This window comes from Gobius niger, assembly GCF_951799975.1.
Source record: "Gobius niger genome assembly, chromosome: 16".
In the NCBI taxonomy this organism is placed as follows: domain Eukaryota; kingdom Metazoa; phylum Chordata; class Actinopteri; order Gobiiformes; family Gobiidae; genus Gobius; species Gobius niger.
The window spans coordinates 10,849,421-10,875,224 of NC_136867.1; the positions used below are offsets into that span (position 1 = coordinate 10,849,421).

Consider the following 25,804-nt stretch of genomic DNA (forward strand, 5'->3'; position numbering starts at 1 on the left):
TTCTGCCAGAATATATTCATTGCCATTGTTCCAACATGGCGCCTCCACCATCCTTCCCATTTGCTTATCCACAAAGTCTTAGTCTAGGGTTTCATTAGCTACATGGAAGAGACGGGGCGATAACTGACACTTGAAGCACTTCACGTAGCTTATTGTTGGTAATAGTAAACTTAGACCTGTTCCCAGAGGTGTCATTAGGCTGGGCCGGGGGTTCAACAATGAGAGTCTTTGTCCAGATAGAGCCACTTGGGCCTGGAAAGCTAATTGCGTGGCAAACAGCTTCGGTGGTCTCCTTGTCTGGTGAAATATATTAGCTATAAGACATCACAAAGCAATTGAAAAATGTATGCCTTGTTTTGAAACAATATACTGTGTAGAGTTTTATTCATGTTAGTTTGTCCTTAAAAGGTGTGTTACAGAGGTCATCATAGAGGTCAATGCAGTCTAGAGCGCGAAACTGGCTGTAGCTACATCCCAGTGACAAATGACATAACAAAGACTAGCTTTATGTGGTGTTGCTGTTTTTGTGTTTTCTTATGCAAATTAGCCATGTGTTGCAGTGAATCTTAGAACAGTCACAGGTTGTTGCCTTTTTTTGCTAGTTGTGTTTTTTTGCTTAGCTTTTTACTCATAATAAATCATACAAATTGACCAGGTCCACCCCAAACCACTCAATTGATGGGTTAACATTTTGGAAACGTAATGAGACATCAGTTTATAATAAAGGAGAACTGTTGGATGAATGAAGTCCTACAATGTGTCATTTCCTGTGTCAAGTCCTCCAAATACAGTGTTCCCATTACATCCTCATAAATGCTTGAATCTACATAAACAAGCTTGAATGGTTTTACTGCTGCTCTGACAAAAGGCACAGCTTTGTTCTAAAGGACATGTGAACATGTCACAGTTGTGTGTTTTACAGAGAAGTGAAGAAATAGGAGTGTTCCATTGCCTGCAGAGGAATGTTAAAAATGCTAATGAGTTAGCTGCCTGCCTGTCTGCTGAGCTACTGCATTTTTAGGCTCAGCCTTAAAAGTGGAAGTGTGCTCGGGGCAGCACTTTCACTCTCTTCCCCCTCTGCTCTGCCCAGCACCTCCCAGACCTTCGAATCCATTAGACTGAGCACAGGTCCTATAGGCACACATGGCACAACACAATCAATTCAGCAAATAAAAACAGACTGCAGGAGCTCTAGGGACATTACTGCATGAGACCAGATCAAAGGCAGCACTACGCTAGCTCCAAGTCTGTTATTTCTGGAAGATCCACCTCAAACAAAATAGACTTTTCCCATGGAATTATCTGAAATACTTCTGGTGCAGATCACAACTTCAGACGCTGCTAATTAAAATCTTTGCTTTGCTCACAAAATAAGATACTGCTTCGACGTACATGAAATTCAGAGAGCATGCAAATGACTCGTGCTTTGAAGCTATAGTGAGTGGGATGCCAGTTAGCGCTGGTGGTGCTGTTTCTGATGTATGACTTCATGACCTCAAAACACAGTCAATTCTATCCAAAGATTTATTATATTCAACTCAGATGCAGATTTATTGAATAACATTAACAAACGTGTGACTCTGGTCACCGTCCACGTTTCTTTCATTATGCTGCAATCTGGCACAGTTGTGTATTTTTGTATAAGTGTGGTTGAACTACAGGCAACTGGTAGGACTCCAAATGGTCAAACATTATTAGGAAACAAGTGCAAACATAAGGCCTGTGCTCTCAGTAAGCTGCCACTTTCACTGAATTACTGTTAAGCAGGTTTACAAAGCACACTTTACCATCCCAGACATATCTGCCACAAATCAAACTAGAGTTTTCAGACACTACCTTAAAATAGAAGCTAGAGGAGTTTTCTGCTCCTCATTTCAGTCCCCGCATTATTCCACATTTCATTAATTTTATGTGACTTTACAGCAGTTGGTACTCATTTCTGGGGCCAATGTTTATTTTCTAGTACGGTAATTCGACAGTCACTGTTTTAGTTCAGAGTCCGACTAACCAGCCAAAGGGAGTGGATTGTAGCTGGAGGCCATGAGAACGCTTCATTAGTCAGCACTAACCCAAAAGTAGACATCAGGGAAGCCAAAGGAGATCAAGTATGCATCATCCAAAGCACAAAAACATTACCTGCTTGTAAAATCTTTCACTTGATTTACTTGAAGTAATGCTCATACATTTTCATCTGTTCTCACAGAAATGCATACTCTGATGGAATCAGATCAGAGTATGCATTTCTCTAAATGTGGGAGGTAGTAAATATTTATTGCCAAACAAATAGTGTCACTCAGCATGGGGCTGGCTCAAGTCTGTTAGTGTGTGCCAATGTAGTGGTTTCTATCAGCGGTGGATTAAAATAGAGGGATGTGAGAGTGGCTGTAGTATAATTAAGAGTGTGTATGCACAGAGGAGCAGCGGGGCTGTCTATTACTCAGCCAGGGCTCTGCCAGACACATCTAAAGCTTCAATCATTTCACGGGGCATCAGAGGCACTTCCATACATGACGCATTACGATTTGTGGGCTTTCTTTTCATGCTTCTGCCATGTATAGAAGCAAAGCTGATGGGCAGATGGGTTCTGGGATCAGAATGTATTTTGATGCCTGCCTGTAGCAGGGGCATCCAATGGTCAGCCGCTGCCTGTCAGAGCACCACACAGAATGTGGCCATTAGTGGTATTGGTCATATGCCTAAAGCCAACTCATGCTGAACTCAGGCCAAAACAGCTATTAAAAGCTGCTCCCACGGGTGAGCGTGGTAACGAGGTGCTCAATAATATCCCTGAATCTCAAAGACAAATGGGTGAAAGTATCTGTCTTCTTTGGAAAACTTAATATATTTTATATTTTCATTTTGTAGAGTATAATCATGCTTGTAAAAAGGACTGGACTGAAGCAAAGCCATTTTAGCGGTGCATTGTGCATTTTTGCGAGAGAAAAAGTTCAGATTATTGTGTATTTGACCTTTCACTGACCCAGTGGCTGTATGCGTGGTTAACACGCCGCCTTTACTTACATTACCATACACTACCAGTCTATATTTTTGAAAGAAACAGAGGCAGATTTTTTTTTCAATGAGGATAACATTAAAATTAATCATAAATACAATCTAGACATAGTTAATGTTGTGAATGCCTATTCTAGCTAGAAACAGGTGATTTTTAATGGATTACCTATAGGTGTGCAGAGGCGCATTTCTGTCAACTATCGCTCCAGTTTTCTAATGGTACATTGTCTTAGCTAATCGTGTTAAAGGGTAATTGAAGATTAGAAAACCCTTGTGCAATTATGCTAGCACTGCTGAAAACTGTGCTGATTGGAAAAGCTATAGAACTGGCCTTGGTGACCCCAAACTTTGGAACGGTAGTGTATATTTATTGTTTTTACTGCATCAACAAACCCAAAAAGGCAATGACTGTAAAAAACTAAAACCAAATAATTAATAATTTATTTCGTATTAATAATTTGAGTTGGTAGGGCAACAAAATCGAGTTGGTAAGGCAAACATGAATTGATTTGCCTTATTAACTTAAATTTTAATTCAAATAGATATTTTTGCTCAGCTCTAGATAAGTTTTATCCTTGTACTAACAATCTGCTTTAGGATAGGAGTAAAAAAGTTGTGTTTTTTGTTTTTAAATTATATATTTAGGTAAATGTAGTTCCTGGTAATTATTTTTCCTCTGAAAGTTGCAACCCCAGTAAGACTGACTTTCGAGTCCCTAAATGTCATTTCCTGTGCGGGTGTGTGTGGAATGTAAATGTGTGTGGGTCTGGGGTGTCCTCATAAGCCTGTGTACATCGGTATGAGCTGCAAGGTCGCTCCACATCAGTGTGACACATTCTCACCGGGCTCCTGTCAACATGACAGATGCCTGCCATGTTTGCAAGTCATCTCCTCCTCAGTGACCTCACATCCTACATGGCTCGTAAACAACACACCAGGCACAGCAAACACCTGGAAATGAATATAAATTGAGCCCCAGTTGCATGATTTCATTTAGATTCATTTATCTTTACATCTTCCAATCCAAAACGTCCCCAGAGAAAATCTATCAATCTCCCCACCAGATTCCACAAATTCCTCAGACTTCATTTTCATAAGTCAAACCGATTCGTCTATTGATCAAAGACTGCGCTGCCAACAAACACACCTCTAAGCCTATGAAGTGATGTGATTAGCCGGAGGAGCAGAGATGGGTCTGCACGGTACAAGGATTCCCCCTAGATTAGAGTGTGTGACCAAGGAGCATGGGAGCGCTGCTGCCAGGGAAACAATAAGGGCTTTAGTGGAGCCGAGGGAGCCACGAAGCAAAGGAAAACACAGGGAACGAGTTAACCGCCGAGGAAGGCCAGAGTCAAGGTGAAAACTTGATTAATATCCCCATCGCGCGGGCCAAATAGCCGCTCTGCTGCCACAATACATTAATTGTGGGTCCACTGCACATACAAGCTGAGTAGAAGACAAACAAGGATTGTGTTTTGCTCCATAAACGTTCTGTGGAGCATGGGCTGGGGAAGAGAATTTGCACCTTCAATTAGTTATTTATGCAGAATGCCACTATAGATCAAGGCACATGAGCTAAAGGGTCTAAAATAGGGGAGGGGACAAATACCTTCATGTTTTAGATTCACACAGTGATCAGAGAATGAAGCTGTCAGCTAAATAAAGACTGTTTTCCTATTTATTCCCAGCACATTTAGCAGACATTATGCATTTGTTCATATTGATTTGAGCCAGTACCAGGTACAGTATTTAACCGTTTGGGCGATGGCTCAAACCTTTCCACGGGGTGCACATTGTTCACATATTGGTAAAACTGCATCATTGTAGTACATACATAGAGGAAAATCTTGAGAGACACTTTTCAAATACACCATACGTTCATAGACTACGGCTCATAGACTTTAAAACAGACTTGCTGAACACAAGCTAGCAATACACAAGAAAAATCCACCATATCCCATGGAGATACATTTTGAAATGGCAACAATTCCCTTGAGATTATGATCATTGAAACCGTATTAAAGCGGCGTGGTGGTGATAGACTAAAGCATCTCTTATATCTCTCCGATCACACACATATTGTTAGAAACTAGAAGGTCCTGGCTTTCAAATGAGGTATCACCCTGGCACATAGGCTGTAAGCTCTACAGTCAATACGCTTTGAGATTTGGATGTAAATAATTGTTAATTTAGTTGTTAAATCTAAACTTTCTCTAATTATTCAAAAACTACTTTAACAAAATGCTGAATTATGAATATACGGTAGTTTTCCACTAAATAAAGATACAAAGACATGGGGAGGAGCAAACATAAATAACAGAGAATGCTAACATGATGCTTCAAGTTAGCAGCGTGCTAATGCTAACGCTAGCTACGACTGCTGGTTTTTCACTTCTACTGAACAATCTGCTGTGAATAAACATCCATATGGACCCGATTTAGACTTGACTTTATTTGTATGTGATAAATAAGTTTATATTTTGCCAGAAAATGGTTAAAAAGAGTGAAAAAATGTGTTTCCAAAAGATTCTGTTTTCCCCATAGAACTATATCGTTTTCCCCCTCGGTGAGGCCACACCCCCTTTTATGACGCAATGCCGTCTGTATCTATTGAAAAAAGAAGCTACGCAGCCCTAGTCCAGAGTGCTTTTATTCAAACTATAATGTACTATTACGGTGTTGAGCCCGTCAATGCATGCCTGACATAATCAGTTGATATAAGGAATATTCTAAAGAGTAAAAAAGTACATTTCTTTGACGAAATGTAAGCACACGGGAAGATGACATAAGTAGCAGTGCAGAGCAAGGGGCTGACGACAAAACGGGCTCATTATCCTCCTGCAGCACCTCAGGGGATTGATTCTCTGAAGAGGGCACACAGCTTGGAGGGCAGCCAGCGTTACATGTGGGGAAAGCTCAGGTGTGCCTCGGAGATCTGCATTTCCACTCCATGTATTAGCTGTTAAACCCAAATGGTAGAAGATGGGGAAAAAAAGAGTGGTTTTCCCAAAAGCACTAGGAAAACTGCTTCATTCTGCCCAATGTAAGAAAAAAAACAATGCACATTCAGCCAGGGGTCTGACGCGGGTTCAACAGTGGAACAATAAAGACAGACTTTTATAAAGCTTGGCTTGGATTGACAAAGATTTTTGGGAGTATGCAGTGTAACACCATTTGGAGCAAGTTGTCAGAAATAACCAGACATGCAACTTTCATCAAAAAGTCGACTGCTGCGGTTGACTGTCTATCATTTATCGTGACTGTGGTTAACCAGCTGCTCAACAACGTGTTCCATTAAAGTTTGATGTATTTCACCAAGGCCCTGTTGGCTTTCAGCATCATAACTGTCACCCACAAGCCTGAATAATGCAATAACTTGTGGCACCATAAAGATTTGCAAACTTCCGTCTGTATGTGCGTTTTAGCCACATCATAGCCCCACAGTCTGCTATTCTACACAAAGCACAAAAACGTCCGTCTCTTCATCATGACCAGTGTCCTGCACATGGCCCGGTGCACTTCCAGTCCAATTATGAACAGTCAGTCCGGCAAAGTTAATCAATTCATTCATAGTCATTTGGCGTGCGTTTAGCCAGCTTGTGTTGCATAAGTGCGGAAGCTCTGCAACATCAGACAGTCAGCGTGGCCGGAGAGCTACAGCACCGTTCAGCACAGCAAATTGCCTGTGCTGCTCCAGCCAGCTATGTCTCTGTTACCGATGTTTCAAGACAACACTGGAGATAATCAGAGATGTTCCACCGGAGAAGATGTTCCGGCCGTTCTTCCGACTTAGCCTTGGATCAAGGAAAGCGGAATTGCAATTATCACGCCCCCGTTTTATTCCCGCTGGTAGTTGATAATCAGGACTTTGCATCCCCGCAAGTTACACATGAAGAAAACATGCACATTTCCAATGGGCTCAGTGTGAACGCTCATTTGCTTCTTTTAGATTATTCTCGAGATGTACAATGTGATTAGAGGCATGAAGCTGGGATCTGCATGGCTTTTCAATAAAACATTCAGTTTATAAAGGCTGAGCACTGCTTTTAGATTTATGCCAGGCATCGCAGTGGGTATCCAGGAATACGTCAGTGTAATGCACAGGATTTAGACAATGGGAAAGGGAAAGGCTGGGACAGCAGCCAAATTTGTTATTTACTTCACATGATCTGCCCTTTGCACTTGGAGCTTTAAGCATAAAAGAGACCGATTCCTATGTAAGCCTTTAACTTAATTATTAACATCACTCTGAATACACAGTGGCCGCACAATTAGGCAATAATAGAAAAGGTCTAACTCGATCAGTCAAAGGGATTTCCTCTCACCTGAGGCCTATTACTACAGAGATGTAAATCCAACACGCCTAAAAATGAAGGTCAGCCAACACACAGTCCTCTTTCTTCCCTTGCAAAGCAGAACAGGAACTCACATGGTGGAAATGGATTCCCTGGACCCAAAGCAAAGGATGTGGAATTTTGGAACCATAAGTAGAAAGAGGGTTTTTTTAAATATTTTGAAAGGAAGCAAAGCATAACATTGAAAACAGCATTGACGGTCAGAGTAGTTTCCACCTTTTCTCAGGCCTCGCCAAAATGCTGCATAGTGAAATGTTGCAGCATTCCAGTCTTACAGTGGGTCACTTGATGAAAGCCGTTGACAATAATGTAAATAGTAAATAGCTCGTGCAAAGAAGAATGAGGGTGAGCTGAACAGACCTGTATGGAAAACTCTTTTGTCGGGAGCCACAACCAAGCCCTCGAACATTCCTGTCTGCTTCTCGGATTTCTGTCCACAGGAGGGACAAGAGCAAACCTCGCTGCTGGTTTTGCTGGAGTATGCGTGTTTCCACCGCTGCCCACACAGTGCACTCTGCATGGAGCGCTGGCCTCGAACCCAGCTCTGTGTTTTGATTCTTTTGAGAGTGCAGTCCTGTAATCTATTCCAGAGAGTACGAATGCAGAACAGACAAACAGTAGAGCGGGCAAGCCCGGACAACGCCGAGCATTCCGACACTTTGTGGCACCAACACATTACGGCAATCCCACATTTCATTATGGAAACTTCTGTGGCCTTCTCTTCTCTGATTACAGCAACTGTGTGTAACTTTTGGGAAATTGCACAATAGTACACAGACAGTATGGAAATACTGCACTACCTTTTCTCAATAAGCATTTTGCAAGAATATCTTCCAATGAGACAGAAGATTAAACACATTTTTACTCTTATGGTATTGATAGAAGCATGTTATGTTCATCGTTGAGCCCCTGGACAATTAGGATGTGCCACAATGAGTATATGCAACTAAACATTCTCATGTTGCATAGTTTTACAAGGTGCTGTTTCAAGCAATATACAGTATTTTCTTCTGTCGCAGTTGTCACAATGTTGTTGTTTTGATTCAGCAGTTTTTGATCATTTTAAGTTTTTGATCATTAATCACCAAATAGCGCCTTCACTACATAACAATTACTTGATATGTGACCTTTCAGCCCTACGTTTAATTTTGACAACTGCGGCACATTTGATCTACATTGCAGCCACGAAAACGGATACACATTTGGAATTTTATGTCAAACTAAGTGGCTGTTTGTCTCGTGGTTTCTCATCCAAATCTCGAGTCTTTCCAGTGTTACAATTTCAAAGCAACATTCACTTTGATGGGAGCAGAAACGGGGATTTACACACCGTGATCACTGCATGACTGTGGTTCTTGGTCAATCTTAAGCATACAGCTGGTCTGGATGACACAAACCAAGTCACCGATGGGTTATTTAAGTTCAAGATTTGTAGCAAGAGGACAGCGACACCAGTGACCACCCGCTAATTAAGACCATCCCTGAAAGCAACAGTCTGCACCTGCCCCACCACTGAACTCCCGGTGTCAGCTCCCCCTATCCCACGGATAATTACAGTGTCCCAGTTGTCGCACATTTTTTGCAAGGTCAAGTTCCCGAAACTTTGTGGCAACTGGGTTGGAATGGAGAGAGAATTTTCGTCTTTGTCTGCCCGCATTTACTGTGTGACACCGCTCTGAAAGGGGCATTACATCACCTCCATTGTGGCCCGCGAGCTCTCTGCGGCGGCTGTGGAGAAGCGTCCGATCCGCACAAAGCCGACAGCATTCCGACAGTTTAGCAAGCAGGAAGTTCAGACACATAGTCACCCCTCATTACAAGCAAACTCATCAAGATTGCCGGTCACCGGTGGAAAGACAGCTGGCACCGAAAGAGCACCAAGGGCCACGTTATCAGCCAGACATTTGCCGCGTGACTACAGGCTGAGTAACTTCGCTCAGACCTGATCACTCATATTCAACTGATGGAGTTTCCTCTTTTCAGGAGTTTTAAAAAAAGACCTTGTCATGTCAAAACGAAAACAATTCAAGACTAATAACAGATGGAAGGAAGAATGAATCAACATTTCTACACAATATTGGCAACTAATATAAATATGGATGCAGCTATTCAACTAAAGGATTGAATATATCGTGTCTAAGGCAGTGGTCCCCAACTAAATCAGCTCGAGGTCTGCACACTTTTCTTTCGTAACTTTCGACATATGTCCAGGGTCCGAATATGCAATCATTGCTTTTGAAAATGTTAAAACATAAGCACAGGTTGTCTATTTCCATAGAAGAGCTGAGCAATGAATCAATAATGTTGCCATTTTGTTTCAATGTTATTCAAATTGTTTAGATAATTTTTAATTCAGCCTTGCAAATGAAGTATATTGAGAGGATGAAAAGGCTTTGGGGTCCGGACTAAAGCCTCTGCCGGATCTGGACCCAGGTCCCCCAGTTGGGGACCCTCGTCTAAGGTAGTTTTGTTTTATTTTTAAGATAACGGTTACTACAACTACTACTACTGTTGTGTGCTACCATGTCCAACCCTACTAGAATTTCTTGTGTGGTAGAAATAAAATAATTTAGATGTATTTAAATGTAAATCCAGGTCAGTTTTGTGGTTGCACCTTTCTGAATTCAACTTCTTCCCTGCACTTGATCCTTGTCATGCAGCACGTGTTCTACGCTTCCTTAGATTTGTGAGTTAAGATCTTTGTCAGGACTCAGGAGTAACCAGCTGGAGGGTTAGCCTGCAGTAGTAAGCAGGTTTCAGGAAGCACAACTATGCTAAAAATGTACCAGTACTCAAAAATGTATTTGAAGTAACTAGCCTGACTAGTTGCAACCCGCCTGCAACATCACGGGCCCTTTCAGGTAAACACACTGGCCTTGTGTCTGACATTGACAGCAGACTTTCTCAAGGTCTCTCTTGTATCAGCAAGTTTCACAGTAGCCACCCACATAGTAACAAATTCCCAAAAGGTGAAGTCAGCGCGGTTTAAAACCCCACTTTAGTTCTGTGGTTAAACCAATCAATTCATCAAAACTTAATAAAAAAAAAGTTACAGCCTCAATATAATGCTTCATTATAGCGCACTCATTTCACTTAGGAGTTTCATGACCGTGTCCCATAATTGCAGCCCACACATTCCACTGTGGCAAATTGTAAGCAACACAATGCTCTTCTTGTCGTTGTCTTTTATCTCTGCTCTTGGGACAAAGCATACACAAACCCATCACTGCAACAGGAAGCATCCCTTTCTGGACGAGTTACTGTGTAAGACTTACTACACATAAATGTGCTGTTCAAATAGTGACTCTTCTGTTCATGGACAGAAATATTTTTCATCGGGTAATCATAACGTGATGCAATAAGTTGGTAATGGAGCCATTGTCAAGTTTGTACGCAGTCTGGCTTGAATATCAAAAGCAATACTGATCGAAAACTTACTCTAATATTACGCACACACGCTTAATCTTTATTTTTATATATATCCTTGGATTTAAATAACTACTAAAGTGGCTCTTGCAATAGATTAACTCTGATTGAAATCCCATCTGACGGTGCAAGAGGCATGCCAGCGTGAATAATGGCTTTGATTTAGCAAAAGAGACCAAAGCTGAGATTAGAAGTCGTGGTGTAGTGAAAACTCTGCAGCTATATGATCAGTCATGCTCACTGCGGGCCACCTAAGCCTATTATATATCAAGAATGTTAAAATCCTGGATCTTGACCGAAAGTTTCCTTTTTTTTCCCTGCACCTCATCCATGTCAACTTAACAGCATTGGGGGGGCACATTTGGAGAGCGGCCACTTTTCATTTGAGAGTGCTGTATTAGCTTTGTAAATATGTTGCTGTTGCACATTACTAGCCTATAAAAGGACAGTTTGAACAGCCCTGCAGTTGTAAAAAAAAAAAACTTCTGTTTCCCCTTATCAAACATAACACTCCCCCCCCCCATGCAAGCTACTGTTAGATTAGATGTGTCAGTGTTTGGGGCAAGAATGCTACTTAGCCTGCAAGTAGCCTGTCATTTATTTAGACTAGATGGACCTCCAAGTATTCAGGCTAAATCTAACCCTGTCAGACCAAATAATAGCGTTTGGATTGTATTACTACTGTGTAACAACCCGGTGTCATGCGTTGAAGCAGAGGATGGAGGCTCTAAACAAATCAGAGCTCTCTGGGCCTGGCAGATGTGGCACAGGGAAATCACCAGGGAAATACCACGCACAGACAACACGGTCATCTGGGAGCTGACAGCTTCAGAAGGGCGCACTGTCTACTGATAACACGATGCCACCTGTGTGTATGTCTCTCTAACGCGTTGCTGGGAACAATGCCCTTGACATACAGCGACGCAGCCGGTTTTTTTGGCGTCCGTGGTCTTATTCCGCTCCAAAGACATTAACTGAGCATATTGTTCTATGACACCACTGCTCCAGAGCGCACGGGCACACAGTCGGCACAGAGCACCTTTTGTCAGAGAGATTTGGTTCTTACTCACGAATACAGCGGACAGATGTTGTGTTGCTTTACGCAGCGAGAGCGACAGCCGCACATGACACACCACGTTCCCCGATCACCTTTCCTGCTTTTCGCTTCAAGCACTTGGATGTCACATAACACTGCGTGCTTTCCCCCTTTTGTTTAAAGTCGTAGAGTCCGCACGGCTAATTCAGAAAGAGGGGTTTATAAAGCCTCTTCTTACCTGCTCGTGAAACATCCGCGCTCCACCGAAATCGAAAGCGCTCCCGTGTGTTCCCTTAAAGGCAACTTGGAAGTTTGATAGAAAGTTACGCTTTGCCTCGCTGCGCTATGCAGCTGCTGGAGGGATGAGATCATTCAGACAGCCTCCCCACTCTCTGCCCCGGAGTCTCGCGAGAAAAAATGTGGGGGAAAGGCAAACGTTTCCGTGGCAACAGTGCTCACCTGTGGGAGGTGATGGAGGAAAGTTGGGGGAAGAGCCTCATCTCTGTTTGACCAAAACAAAGTGCGCATGAAGGCTTCCAAACGTTTTGCTTGCACTGCTCATGCGTGTTTGTTGCTGTTTCACTTCACCAGTGTCCACTAGTGAGGGCTATGTCTGGTTGACAAACTTCAAGCCAGCTTAAGTACAAATGGCCTACATTAAAAACACCTCGTTTCTTTTCATTTATTTATATATTTTGGAAAGTTACTTCAAAGTGCAATAGCAAACTTTTATCTTGGCTTCAACTCATAACTTAATACCACTCACACTTACTCAACATGATTATCGCTGCTGGATTGAAAATTGATTCAAATCTGCTTCATAATATAGGCAGTACTTTCATATAGCCGAGACTACTTTAAAAAAAAGAAAGAAAGAAATACAAGAGAAATACAGTGATTCAATAGATTTATTCCAGGAAACAGTATTCAAGTCGGCAGCACCACCTGCTGGCCAGAGCCCCACAGAACATAAAGCAAGACAAATACTAAGTAACTGCATCTCTTTTGCTGTTGCTGTGGTAAACACAGCATGTCTAGTCTGTACCCAAAATGTCAAAATGAATGTAATCATCCAGCAATGTTAAGCACTAATGAAGCATCCGCTGATATTCACACTAGTGTTTAAAATACCAGCATCATTTAATAAGGCTTAAAATGTGGAGGACCTTGTTTCACTTTGACATACTGTGAAAGATGAAGTGAACAGGTTGGGTGTGAGGACTCATTATTTTAGTTCTTGGTTAACCTCAACAGTCTCTGGATGTCTGGCTCTATGTCAATGGTGGGGAACTTCTTGCTGTATCTTCTGAAGGGCTCTCCCTCGGGTCCGATGAGGAATTTCTCAAAATTCCAAGAGATGTCAGTCCTGCAGATAGGACTCCAGACCAGAAATTTGGGGTCTTGCATGAGTGAACCGGGGTCATCGTTGGGATACGGGAGCTTGTCTTTTAGGTAGGCGAAGACTGGGTGTGTGCTTGTTCCGTTAACATCGCACTTCTCAAAGATGGTAAAGTTGGGCTTGAAGCCACTTCCCGGGCGCACATGCTGGAGGCAGTTTAGGATTTCTTTATTTGTGCAGTTTTCCTAAAAGAGAATCACACAATAACTTGTCTTCATGTTATTATAGTCAGAAGAGATCTATTGCATTCATATGTTCTAGACACAGAAATAGTTATTAAGGCTAAAGTTTGACCAAATTAGATCAAATACTGTATAAAAAGTAGGAAGGACACCCTAAGCATTGAACTCTGATATTGCTCCTATAGTATTGCAAAGGTTAAGATGTCACACACTGAATCTGGTGTGCTCAACATGCATTATTGTTCAGGGGTAAATGCTCTTAACATAATTAACCACTGTAAATGCATTCAAAAGGAGAAATTATTGTACATATAGTTTTGAAATCCCTAACAAGCTTAATGTGTTTTCCCTTATACCCGACCACAACCAGAATTCCTGTCCATATCAGAGCATCATGCATAATAAACCATACCTGGTATCCAAACTGGTTACAGGGGAAGCCCAGGACCACCAGCCGATGGGGGTACTTGGTTTGGAGCTGGTTGAGCTCGCTGAAGTCCCGGGTAGTTGTGCCTCACAGCGACGCCACATTCTCAATGAGGACCACTCGTCCCCTGTACACGTTGAAGTCCACAGAGTCTCCCTCCACGGTGACGGCTCTTAGGTCATAGAACGTCTTGGCTATGAACGTCATCTCGTCTCATCCGTTGCCCCACTCTGAGGGCAGATGGGATCCCTGTGCGTGACTGTATACGACCACATGGTCACCTGACGCTTTCATGGGTATTGTGTGGCCGCAGCAGGAAACTGATACATGTGGAGCACTACGGAGCAAATGCGATTTTAAGCATGTGTGACTGCCATAAATCCTACTAAGAAATAATCCTGAAAGGAATACTGCATCTGTTCAAAGACTGAGTGGTGCATTTGACTAGTCCCACAACTGTAACATATAAGAAGAGGTTTTGGCTTTCCCCATTAAAGTATCTCCTGTGGCATAAAGCGACATATCAACTTCCCCGTGTTAAAAATTTACTAGGTGATCAGAGGTCAGTAATGAAAAATTTATAAAGCGCTTTATGACCCGCTCAGCATGGAAGCAAGCTTAAAAAACAAAACAAAAACAATCAATTATAGGTCCAAACTTTGGCATTAGAAAAATAGCTTTATTTCCTTTTTAAATAATTTTTTGTTATATCTTTTAAAACATTGTCAATGGCAGTTGGCTTAAGTGTACACACATTCCAGGCATACTTGCATACTCAGCCCAACTGCATTCAGAAGTACCAATGGCACAGTGCAGCGGCCCAATGGGGGAAATAGACACAAATCATTAAAAACAACGATACCCGGATGAGTCGGATTCAAGTTTCTGTGTGTAAATAATTTGACTACACTTTATCTACTTTACTACCTTCCTGACATAAGAAAAAATAGAGTCAATTCCTGCTATTCAGATAAATATTCCAAAACATTATGAAGCACAACTAGTGCTGTTCAACAATAAAACCACCTTGAGATTTCATTGTGTGGTCACATGGCAAAGTGGTCCCTCAGGTGGTGGAGACACAAGCTGCATGGCTGTGGTGTTGCTGCTAACAGGCACAAGTCCGCTGAGCGCTGCTGCTGCTGTCTGACTGTGGGCCGGGCGACTCCTCCTCCAAAGCGGCTCTGTCTAAATATTCATCCAGGGATCCAATAAGGTCATCGATGTCTGACTTGTGAGCTTGTAGCACCAGTTCTGTGAGACGAGTGAATGACTAGATCGCACAAGGCAAACACAGTTAGGAGAACAGGGGGGAGTCTGCTTGCTTTCAGGTTGACAAGTATTTGCCAAAGGATTACCTCAGTGATGTTAGTGTTTGCAGAAGCGCTCGTTTCAAAGAAGTCCATTCCGTAAGATTTGGCAAGCTGCAAAAAAAAAAAAAAACAACGACTGTGGAAGAGTTATTTGAAACAGTTGTTGAAGACAGGTAGATCATGCTATACCGTCGCTCCTTGTTCCAGTGGCACCTGGCGATTTGGTTCTTCGTCAGTCTTGTTCCCAACTAAAATTCTTTGCACTTGATGCGGAGTGAACTGAAGAAAATAAGGAAGTTGTGGGGGGAAAAAAACATCTTACAGTTTGAATTAGCAGTGATGGAAGATAGTGATCACTTTAAGCATATGTTTTAAAATGTTTTCTGAATACTATTTATTCTTAAATGTGTATCTAGTCTCGTTATCATTGTCTTTTTGTTATTGACTAAATAAATGCCCTCAGTGATATTGTGGTATTTTGGGGGCAGAGTTTCCTGCAATATGGTAACATATAGTGCAGCCCTCACATATACTGGTGCATTGGAGCTCCTTACCTCATCCACATCACCGACCCACTTTGAAATGCGCTGAAAAGATGACTCATTTGTAATGTCATAGACAAAAATGATGCCCTGTGAAAACAAACACTTTAAGATTAAAAACTTTAAACCTTTTTTCTCTTGACAATGACAAAGGGAGCAAGTAAATGTAATTGTTGTGGTGGAAAAGCATTTCTATCATCACAGGTATGACTTTATGTGAACATTTCAAAACTTGCAGGGTCACTTCTCAGGGTCACCATCAGGGTCACTGCAAGTTTAGGAAATGAATGCAAATGCTTTATAATTCTTGCACTGTATTAGTAACCATAAACTAAAGGAGGGCCAAGCAAAGCATTCATTCCATGATGAGGAAAAAAAGTGGTGTACGGCCTATAATTCATTTCTTTTACATGACATATAAAAGTATGGAATGTAATCCTCACCTGTGCACGCCTATAGTACTGTTTAGTTATGGTCTGATAGCGTTCCTGACCAGCGGTGTCCCTGCATAATACAAAATAATCTCAGTATGCTGCATACCGTACCATATACTGATGCTTATGGACTCACCATATCTGCACTCGCACCTTAACTCCATCTATCTCCAAGGTCTTCATCTTAAAGTCAACTCCTGCAAACAAGAAAGACTTACTTCTTCAAGCCTGTTATTGTTAATCGCTAAACGAAAACAAAATCTGATCTGACGTCCTCCTGATTAATCACAGCAGGAGATGCTTTGGAAACAATATTCCGGTTTCAGAGTCAAATATTACAAGTGTGTGCTGTGCAGGTGAGAGCACCTTTCAAGATGATATTTTGTTATATTATCAAATTATTTTCATTTAGTGACACGCCAATGTTCCAGTTTTTCAGCAAAGGGAGTGTGTATTGATGTTAGTTTTGCTGAGAGTCTTTGAAACACCTTCACACTGGTTCAAAACAAAACCTTTGGGTACTAGGAGTTTGACGTTCTGTGAATTTGATATAATTATTAAAATTACCCAACATGTCAGTTACAAAGAAGGTAGAGGTTATAGTAAAGGTTAAGGGTCAAGTATCTCTACCAACCGAGCTTCTGCCGCCCCCTCTATGGAGTGGCCCTCATGCATTTTCATACACTAGCCTTGAATTGACTTTTTATCGTACAACTACAAAGACAACGTCTGTATTGTTTGTGAACATTTTAATTCACAAATTCCATTTGGTGAAAGACTACACAAAGGCCATTCTCTGTTGGAATGATAGATCATACATTCAGCAAGATCAAACTGAATTTAAACCCATTAATACAATGTTAATTTGTTGAATTAGTTGTGCAGTTCTTGTTGAGCTAATTCAGACATTCCCACAAACCTGGAGGGTTGAAATAATTTATTGGGACTGCTATAAAAATGAGCATCACTAACAAATGTGCACAGCAACATTAGTTATAGTCCTATAGCCTAGGTAAATAACCATAACTATTAATAATAAGCAAAAAGTCAGAACTAATCAAATTGTTGCAGGTAAAACCATTTCTGGTAAGATTTGACAAGCCACAATGGCAGTGAAAATAAAAGTTAAGTCAAGGTCTAATTGTTAAACATCATTTCATTTACCTTTCTCGGCTTCACCAATAAAGGGCAGTTTACTTAACTTGGGTTCTGGAGCACTAATCCTACTGGTTTAGCAGGTCTCCAAGGAAAATATTCAGAAGGGGATATATGGCGTTGGCCACGTCCAAATATGTCGTTTTCCAAAAATACTGACTTCTTCATGATCAAACAGCCCGCAAACAAAGTAGGTAACTAAAGGTTTCAGAATACGGCTACATCCAAACTATTTTAATGACTTACCGATCGTGGAAATATGTGACGATTCAAATTCACTTTCTGTGAACCTGCGCAGCATAGAAGTCTTTCCAACACCTGAATCTCCAAGCATCAGCAGCCTGAACAGAACATCGTACTGTTTCGCCATGCCTCACATCTGAAATATGTCCCACAGGCGAGCGTGACATGACCGGGTCCCTTCAGCTGATGTATGAGCTCCACTGTTGAATGTGCGGCTTTCAATGACGCTCGAAAAACTCGCTGCATAAATCTTTGGTACATTTGAGTTGCTGTCGCTCCAGTTATAATAACGCGACTTATCAATGTCACTTGCCCGGTAAGTCTATTCTACTATCCATTCATTGCGTTTGAATTTTTCGGTACCACAGTGAAAGCATCTGAGCAGAGAGAAGAGGTGACCGAGAGAGCGTCTAAACACATCACACATGCACTGGCTCAATCTTAATTGTAGGCAAACCATTTACTTGGTCTTTGCCTTGCGTCACTGTCTGCCATCATAACCTACTTAGCCCATGGCTGGCATCACACCCGATTTAGCCCATGTACAAATGCATAAAATACTTTTAACAGGATAAAATAGTTTTATTTATACGTATAATAAAGATACGCCTCAACTTGCAAGACAACAATTGGCAGTATGTACAACATACCTGTATTATTCAAGGATGAGAACAAAAACGCACACACTATTTTACCAAAAAGAAACAGGAAAATAAGTCAGAGCAGGTCAAGATCAGGGAAGACATTTCTTGGCATTAACTAATTCGCACAAACAGACATCCAAAAGCAAAAAAACAAAGTATTCAGAGAGAATTCAACTCACATGAACAATAAAGACCTGTAAATTTTATCAAAACCCAGGACAGCATGTTTAGGCTCCAGTATTTTCTGATGATTTACAAATCAGAAATAAAAGGAGCACATTGAGATATTATACAAGAGTAATAAACAATCCCAGGATATCAACCACTAACAAAAAAAACTTGTTACACATACCTTTCATGGACAAATAATTCAGCCATTTTGGCTGCTATTGGTATCACACATTTTACATTTCACATTCTAGTTTGCCATAAATGTAAGAACATTGGGAAAATATCAGGCATTTACACAAACACTATTTATGTGTTTCAAAAATCATTCATTGGAACTGCATCTCTACATTACATACAGGGCTATAACGACATTTGTAAGGATATCACTTTTAAACTACAGAGCTGCCTCATCATCAAAACATGATCAAATGTGGGCCGGCTAAGACAGGTGCTAGAAAAAAACATTGTTTTTCATTTAAGTACTAGCACCTCGTCTACATTTTTATCCTGGACTATCTGTATCCGGACATATTAAGAGGTGCTGGTGGGCTTCAGTCCATCTGGAAAGCTTTAGCTGTGCTCTGGACGCAGCTTCTTTCTGCTGGGTGGTTCCTCAGGCTCTGACTCCGAGCTGCTGGGGTCGGACCCACCATCAAACGCTGAGACCGCACTCCCTTTGCGGTTTGTGTACAAGCTGCTATCGGAGGAGTAATTATTTGTAAGTGTGTTGTTTCCCCTGGCCTTCTCTAGCGCACGAACTGGAAAATACAATAAGACTGGTAATAGAAGGTTTATACAGGCATGAAAAATATCACCATAAGTCACCTTGCTGCTCCAGAAGCGCATTCTGTTTCTTTAGGTCATCGATGTCTTGCTGGTGAGTGTGGTTTTTCCGTCTCATGAATTGGATGTACTCGGTGGCTTTGTCTAAAATCTGTGCTCGGGAAGCCTGGTGAAGAGAACATTTTACAACAATATGTTTATAAAACGTCTAGTAAAACATGCAGCTCAAGGCTTTATTTAAATCACAAGAATAGAAACAGTGTCTGCTTGAACTAATACCACCCAAACAACATGTTATATTTCTATTGGCCATAACATGTAAACGTTCACAGGACAGCATGGAATAAGTAAATGAACCTCCTGGCTAAAGATCCTCCGAGATCTAATTAGACAAATGTATGCAGACATTTAGAGTCAGGTGTGAGCCAACCTGAAGTCCAGTCACTGAGGTATGGCTTAAAGGTGCCTTGAGTTGCCCTTATTTACGAAATGTGAGGTATAATTAAAGCTGCCTTGCCTTAAAGGAATAGGCCACCGTTTTTACATACTGAGATATGTTCTTACCTTAGCTTTGACGAGTTCTTTATGACCTGTCTGATCTTCACCCGTGCCTTCAATCACGTAAACACAGCGCAGACGCCGTTAGCATTTAGCCTCTCCCTCTCTCCACTATAGCTCCAAAACAGGTCAAGATAGAAGCTACCAAGCTCTTCCACGTTTTCCCTATTTAAATATGGTTACGTGAAGTGTCCCACTACAAAGTATAATTACACAAAATTAAACAATGTGGATTTTCTAAGCGGATAAAAGGGGGGACTATATTGGAGTAGTTCAAAATCCGCGCAGTAATCTTCACTTTACTGTGCGGATGCCAAACTACTCCTGGTATTACTATGCCTTACATTATAGTTCCCCCTTTTATCCGCTTAGAAAATCCACATTGTTTAATTTTGTGTATTATACTTTGTAGTGTAACACTTCACGTAACCATATTTAAATAGGGAAAATGTGGAAGAGCTTGGTAGCTTCTATCTTGACCTGTTTTGGAGCTATACTGGAGAGAGGGAGAGGCTAAATGCTAACGCCGTCTGCGCTGTGTTTACGTGACTGAAGGCACGGGTGAAGACCAGACAGGTCCTAAAGAACTCGTCAAAGCTAAGGTAAGAACATATCTCAGTATGTAAAAACGGTGGCCTATTCCTTTAAAGCTGCCTTGCCACTGAAATAAACACACTAGTTAAGAATTGTCCCTTGTTGAGAAGCATTGTTTGATGTGCACCATGCCCGTTTATAATAGATCCATGACCATGCCTCACTCAAAAGAGCTCTCTGAAGACCTACGATCAAGATTTGTTGGTTTGTTTATAAAGCTGGAAAAGGCCACAGAACCATCTCTAAAATACTTGATGTTCATAAATCCACGGGTAGACAAATTGCCTACAAATGGAGAAAGTTTGGTTTGCTGCTTCACTTCGAAAAAGTGGCTGCCCTGTGAAGATGACGAGAGCACAGCGCAGAATACTTAATGAGGTAAAAAAGAACCCTAGAGTGTCAGCTAAAAACTTACAGAAACCACTGATACATGCCAATATCTCTGTTGACACATCTACAATACGTAAAACACTGAACAAGAATGGGGTTCAGGAGAGGAAGCCACTACTTTCTTAAAAAAACAAAAAAAAATTGCTGTACGTTTGAAGTTTGCGAAAGTGCACTTGGATGCTCCACAGCACAAACTATTCTGTGAACTGATGAAAGTTGAATTGTTTGGGCGGAACACACAACGTAATGTGTGGAGGAAAATGGAACATCACACCAACATCTAAACCTTATCCCCACCGTGAAGTATGGTGTGGGGAGCTTCATGGTGTGGGGCTGCTTTGTTGCCTCGTGGCCTGGACAACTTACTATCATCAATGGAAAAATGAATTCACAAGTTCATCAAGGTATTGTGCAGAGAAACCTAAGGCCATTTGTCCAAGAGTTGAAGCTCAATAGAGGAGGGTACTGCATCAAAACAATGGCCCAGCAGATCCACTTCAGAATGGTTTCAGAAGAATAAAATACTCTGGAATGGCCAAGTCAAAGTCCTGACCTAAACCCCATTGAGATGCTGTGGTATGACCTCAAGAAAACCATTCACACCAGACATCCCAGGAATCTCGCTGAACTGCAGCAGTTTTGTAAAGAGGAACGGTCCAAGATTCATCCTGATCGTTGCACATTTAATCTGCAACTACCGGAAATGTCTGAATGAAGTTATTGCTGGCAAAGGGGGGGTCAGCCAGCTATTAAATCCAAGGGTAAATTTACTTTTTTCTCTGTCTCTTGAATGTTTACATGTTGTGCTCAATATGATAATATGTAATTATTTGGGTGGTATTAGTTCAAGCAGGACACTATTTGTCTATTCTTGTGATTTAAATAAAGATCAGACCACATTTAATGACCAATAAGCCATTTGTTGTGAAACAAAAATGTGTGCAAACATACATACAACTATTACTAACTAGAGGTGGGCATAGATTATTTTTTTTAATCTAGATTAATCTAGCTTAATTCTGAAATTAATCTAGATTAATCTAGATTAAAATGTCTCGCTTGAATTCTGCCGAAGCCATTCAGAATATGTGTGCTCCCCAAATAATGACTAAAAGTAAGTCTTTGAGAACGAGTTTCTCAAGTCAGGCGGTGCGTTAGACCAGGGGCTCATCTCCTGTTTCCAAAATGCATCACAAACTGCATGAGAACGTTTTACTATGATAATTGGTGATGAAAATAATTCATGTTCAAGAAGATGCACTTGTGTTTACTAACTGTTTATTCAGTTAAACATTAATTTTGAACTGTAGGCCGACATTAGAGGTCCTGATGAACTGTTTACAGTCAGTAGCTTTGTGTCAATCAATTTTCTGGTGACAAACTAAATCTCCTCTTCTGCAACTATGACCTGCTACAGAAAAAAGATCCGGGACTTTAATGGTGCTCTTATCGGTGCTTTAAAAGAAAAAAGAAAAACGTTAGATAGAGGCTACTGTATATAGGCAATGTAGCCTAGGCCAATATTTTTTATTAAACTTTTTTATTACACATTTACTCTGCACTTGGACCTAATGTATTCCCAATTTGTGCAAACACTTAATATATGGGAGGTAAAATACAAGTATAGACCAAAATGTAAAGTTCAATATTTTTGAAAATAATCTAGTAAGTAAAGGATTAAGTGTCATACATGTTTGTTAATCAGGCTGTTGGTTAGATTTGGCTGGAGCTATTGGGACTGAGCCTAAAGGAAAACTGCTGTAAAATAATGACCTGGAGCCACTTTCAGCTTGTGTCCAGTGGGTCAACACTGGCCCGCACTGACACGTGTGCGCGTTCACGCCACTGTGTGCGCGTTTGCGGAACATAGACTCGAATCGGGTATTTGTGACAGTGCGAGGCTCTGTTCAATATGTAGGCGTTACGTTTCGCTTTTAACAGCGGGTCAGCGGCAGCAGCTCGGGGGGGTTTACGCAGCATGTCGTTCCCGTGCACACCTGTCTCACCGCGCACACCTGTCTCACCGCGCGCACGGCTGCAGAGAGAGGCGCAGAGCGGGGCAGGTCCAACACCGCACTCTCGTGCGGGGCTTTTAGTACTTATTTTATTATTTTTAGCGCGGGTGATGCGACCCCGTTAGCCCGACTGTACTCACAGAATAAGTAAATAAACTCACTGTGGATCAGACGTAGAACTTGCTGCTCTTCGCCTCTTTATCCGATTCTCACTCGTCTGGTCATAGCGTCCATTTGGCAAAACTTAATCCATAACAAAAGTAGCTACAGCATCCGCGTGGCAGTTGTTTTGGTTTCAGAGGAATCACGTAACAGCGAGGCTGCGTGTGAGATGCATTCATGGACCGTAAGAAGTGCGGGAAAGGCGAGTTTTTCACAAATGCGCGGAAAAAACGGACAAATAATTTGCAGTCTGCTACACTTTGCTTGCGCCAGAGGCCTCAGGCCGGAAATTCGGCCCCCGGCCGGAATACTTTAAGCCCTGAATAAAATATCACGGTGAAAGTCATCATAGCTTGCAGAGTATAGACCCAGCTCCCAACCCAGCTTTGAGAATAGATTAACGGCGATATTTTTTTTATCGCGCGATAAGAGTCTCGCGTTAACGCAGCACGTTAACGCCGATAACGGCCCACCACTACTACTAACACTACTCCTAATTAAAAATTGTCGTTCTAACATTCGCCTCATCATTTCTAATAACCTGAAATAACAGTAGAAGATATAATATTTATTAATCTCACAGTGGAGAAATTTACTCTTTACAACAGCACCAAACAATTCTAGTTTCTCTTGTGGAATCTTTCCTTGTTTGATTTGTGCTCACCTTCTCTCCTTGTAAAGCAGGAACAGAATCTCGTAAACCATGAAAGCTGTCTTTGATGTGGTCCCTGCGCTTACGTTCCAATGCATTGTGATGTGCTCTCTTGTCTGCCTGCAAAAGGACAGTTTGACATTTAATTAATAAACTACAACACATGCAACAACGCAAATACTGTCTGTTAACCAAATAATATAATTTTTTCCACACATCATTTATATTGATCTCTCTCTTTTGACTTTCCTCGGTTATAATTCTCTTTTATTAAAGCATTATGTCCAGTTACAAGCCATTCATTTTGGTTTGAGACGAGCCTTGTGCTCAGTTGTGGCTCAAGCTAAAGCTATCAAATGATATACTGATGATGATAGTTGCATGACTATTGAAATGTCTTAATTGATACAACAAATCAAAACGAAAAGTGTAGTTAATTTTTGAAGCATGCATTTCATGGAAAATAAATATTCCCAAACATAATCCAGGTCTAAACTACACCACTGACAGACAAGCCCACAGATAAGCTTAATCAAGTGAGAGAAGGAGACGTTATTACTGAGAAATGTGACCAGCCACGACATTTGTCCATATTTTAGGACAAAACAATAAGTGCACCTGTGTGCGTAAATGGTCCCCTTGCACATTTGTAACTACTGCTCTCTATGCAACAGGCACACGTCGTACTCGTACTGCACACTCCTTCAGCACTGGGACATATATTAAAGGCCGTGAACGGTACTTTTCTCTACACGCACACTTACTAAAAATAAACAAAGAAAATACAGCTGTGTTCACAATTATAAACAATCTTGTATGCTACTACAATGTAGCAATGTATACTGTCAATACAGCTCTTAAATAATGCCCTAAATGCCGAGGCGGCCATATATACATGTCTCTCTCTATATATTGTTCCCTCATTATCATTTTGAAAAATAAAGCCAGTCAAACCGTGTTTTGCAGCATTAGGCCTAACACATCGATGTAACAGGCCTAACGCTACCAAATACGGTTCCTGATCCACTTCGAAAATCGATACCAACAAGATACAAACAACATGGCTGCATAACAAACACGCTATTTGGGAGAGTAGTCGACACACACAGCTTCATCCTTGCATTTACTACATTTCTGCCAGACATATGATTTGCAGCATCGAAAGCATAACATTCAGCTGTATTTCAGCCAAAGTTAAATCAGGTGGAGTAGGTTAGAGGGATGATAAAGTTGCTGGGTATTGGCTAACTGACATGCTAGCTACATCAAGGCAAAACTCAACCACGTACATCGCTGTCGACTTCGATGTCATCGTTTTCACTCATTCTTCTGCAATATGAACGAGAAAGTAAAACAAAGCAGCTGTCAAAACAAACTGCAGCGATAATTGTGGGAGGCGCAAACACTAAAAGCTAGCTTCGAGCTCTGCTCAGCTACTGCACAGACATGACGACCAATTGGGATGTGCACACGTGATTCGCCTACACATGGGCAGGAAAACACACACTGCGCAGACTCAGTAGCGCAGTGCTTTGTGGGGAATTGAGGCGACTGTCACTGACGTGCGGCTGCTGTCAAGATAATTGAAACTACAAATGATAATTGAATTACAAATGATGTACTGTATCGTATTTCAGTAATGCAGTCAGACCATTAGTCAGACTATTATTTAAATGTATGAGTCAGACCTACAAATCACACCTTTAATGACCACAACTGTCAAGTTTCATTTTAATGTATAGATAATCATAATATAATAACAATGATAATCATGATAAAATAAAATAAAACTAGCCTTTTCCATTTCCAAAAGAAAAAAGAAGAAGAAAAAAGCAAACAAACTAATAAATAAAAAATATATGGAATGCTATTTGGGTCAAGAAAATTCAGAAAAAGGCTTTGTGCATGTGCGCTAGAGAAACACACAGAAATATAAATGGAAATTAATAAATTTTAATTTATTCGTTTTCTGTTTGAGTTCAGTCTTGCCTCAGGCACCAATTGGGTAGGGCTGGCCCTACATGGTTATATCCACATTTGTAATTCTACTAACTCACCCTTCTTTTCTCGTGTTAGCCATAGAGGTGGGCCATATCATATCGTATACCGATATGATATCATTTTTAAATATTTGTTATTTTTTATATCGCTGTGTGTAGTGTATATTTCACTCAGCTCCATCAGTGCAGCATAAACACAGACTGTGTGTAGGACACAGGGGCAGGTGCTTAAAGAGTCAAATGAAATGAAGGTCGTAAACTGCTTGAGTAGATAATGTTTGTGAGGAAATTAGAATGACCCTGGGTTGTTT

The 25,804-nt window shown here is 41.2% G+C and overlaps 4 protein-coding genes across 7 annotated transcripts in view; all 4 read right to left on the bottom strand.

Moving 5' to 3' along the window:
• LOC306976272 (signal-induced proliferation-associated 1-like protein 1) overlaps positions 1 to 12,287 on the bottom strand; it is a 28,721-nt gene extending 16,434 nt beyond the window's left edge. Inside the window, exon 1 of one of the 3 annotated variants that reach the window (XM_079574187.1) lies at positions 12,068 to 12,287. The gene's annotated coding sequence lies outside the window, so the exon portion shown is untranslated. Of the gene's footprint in view, positions 1 to 11,859; positions 11,965 to 12,067 lie in introns of those variants that run through there. The other 2 variants (XM_079574188.1, XM_079574189.1) reach the window with 2 other exon arrangements.
• A 707-nt stretch (positions 12,288 to 12,994) lies between these two features.
• gpx2 (glutathione peroxidase 2) lies at positions 12,995 to 14,053 on the bottom strand. The gene is made up of 2 exons (XM_079573820.1): positions 13,823 to 14,053; positions 12,995 to 13,413 (listed from the first exon to the last, which is right to left on the bottom strand). Exons 1-2 carry the CDS (start codon positions 14,042 to 14,044, stop codon positions 13,060 to 13,062), a joined length of 576 nt encoding a protein of 191 aa, XP_079429946.1. The 5' UTR covers positions 14,045 to 14,053; the 3' UTR covers positions 12,995 to 13,059.
• Positions 14,054 to 14,537: 484 nt separating this feature from the next.
• On the bottom strand, positions 14,538 to 17,696 carry LOC306975397 (ras-related protein Rab-15-like). Its single transcript, XM_079572913.1, has 7 exons — positions 17,528 to 17,696; positions 16,263 to 16,323; positions 16,136 to 16,196; positions 15,705 to 15,782; positions 15,340 to 15,429; positions 15,196 to 15,261; positions 14,538 to 15,110 (listed from the first exon to the last, which is right to left on the bottom strand). Exons 1-7 carry the CDS (start codon positions 17,649 to 17,651, stop codon positions 14,946 to 14,948), a joined length of 645 nt encoding a protein of 214 aa, XP_079429039.1. The 5' UTR covers positions 17,652 to 17,696; the 3' UTR covers positions 14,538 to 14,945.
• Positions 17,697 to 18,085: 389 nt separating this feature from the next.
• On the bottom strand, positions 18,086 to 24,969 carry LOC306976100 (protein max-like). 2 transcript variants are annotated; one of them, XM_079573961.1, is made up of 4 exons: positions 24,783 to 24,969; positions 23,506 to 23,613; positions 19,165 to 19,288; positions 18,086 to 19,097 (listed from the first exon to the last, which is right to left on the bottom strand). In XM_079573961.1, the coding sequence occupies exons 1-4, from the start codon at positions 24,816 to 24,818 to the stop codon at positions 18,910 to 18,912; spliced, it is 456 nt and encodes a 151-aa protein (XP_079430087.1). In that variant the 5' UTR covers positions 24,819 to 24,969; the 3' UTR covers positions 18,086 to 18,909. The 2 variants fall into 2 exon arrangements, with proteins under 2 accessions (XP_079430087.1, XP_079430086.1); XM_079573960.1 differs by having other exon boundaries at positions 18,086 to 19,115.
• Positions 24,970 to 25,804: the final 835 nt, after the last annotated feature.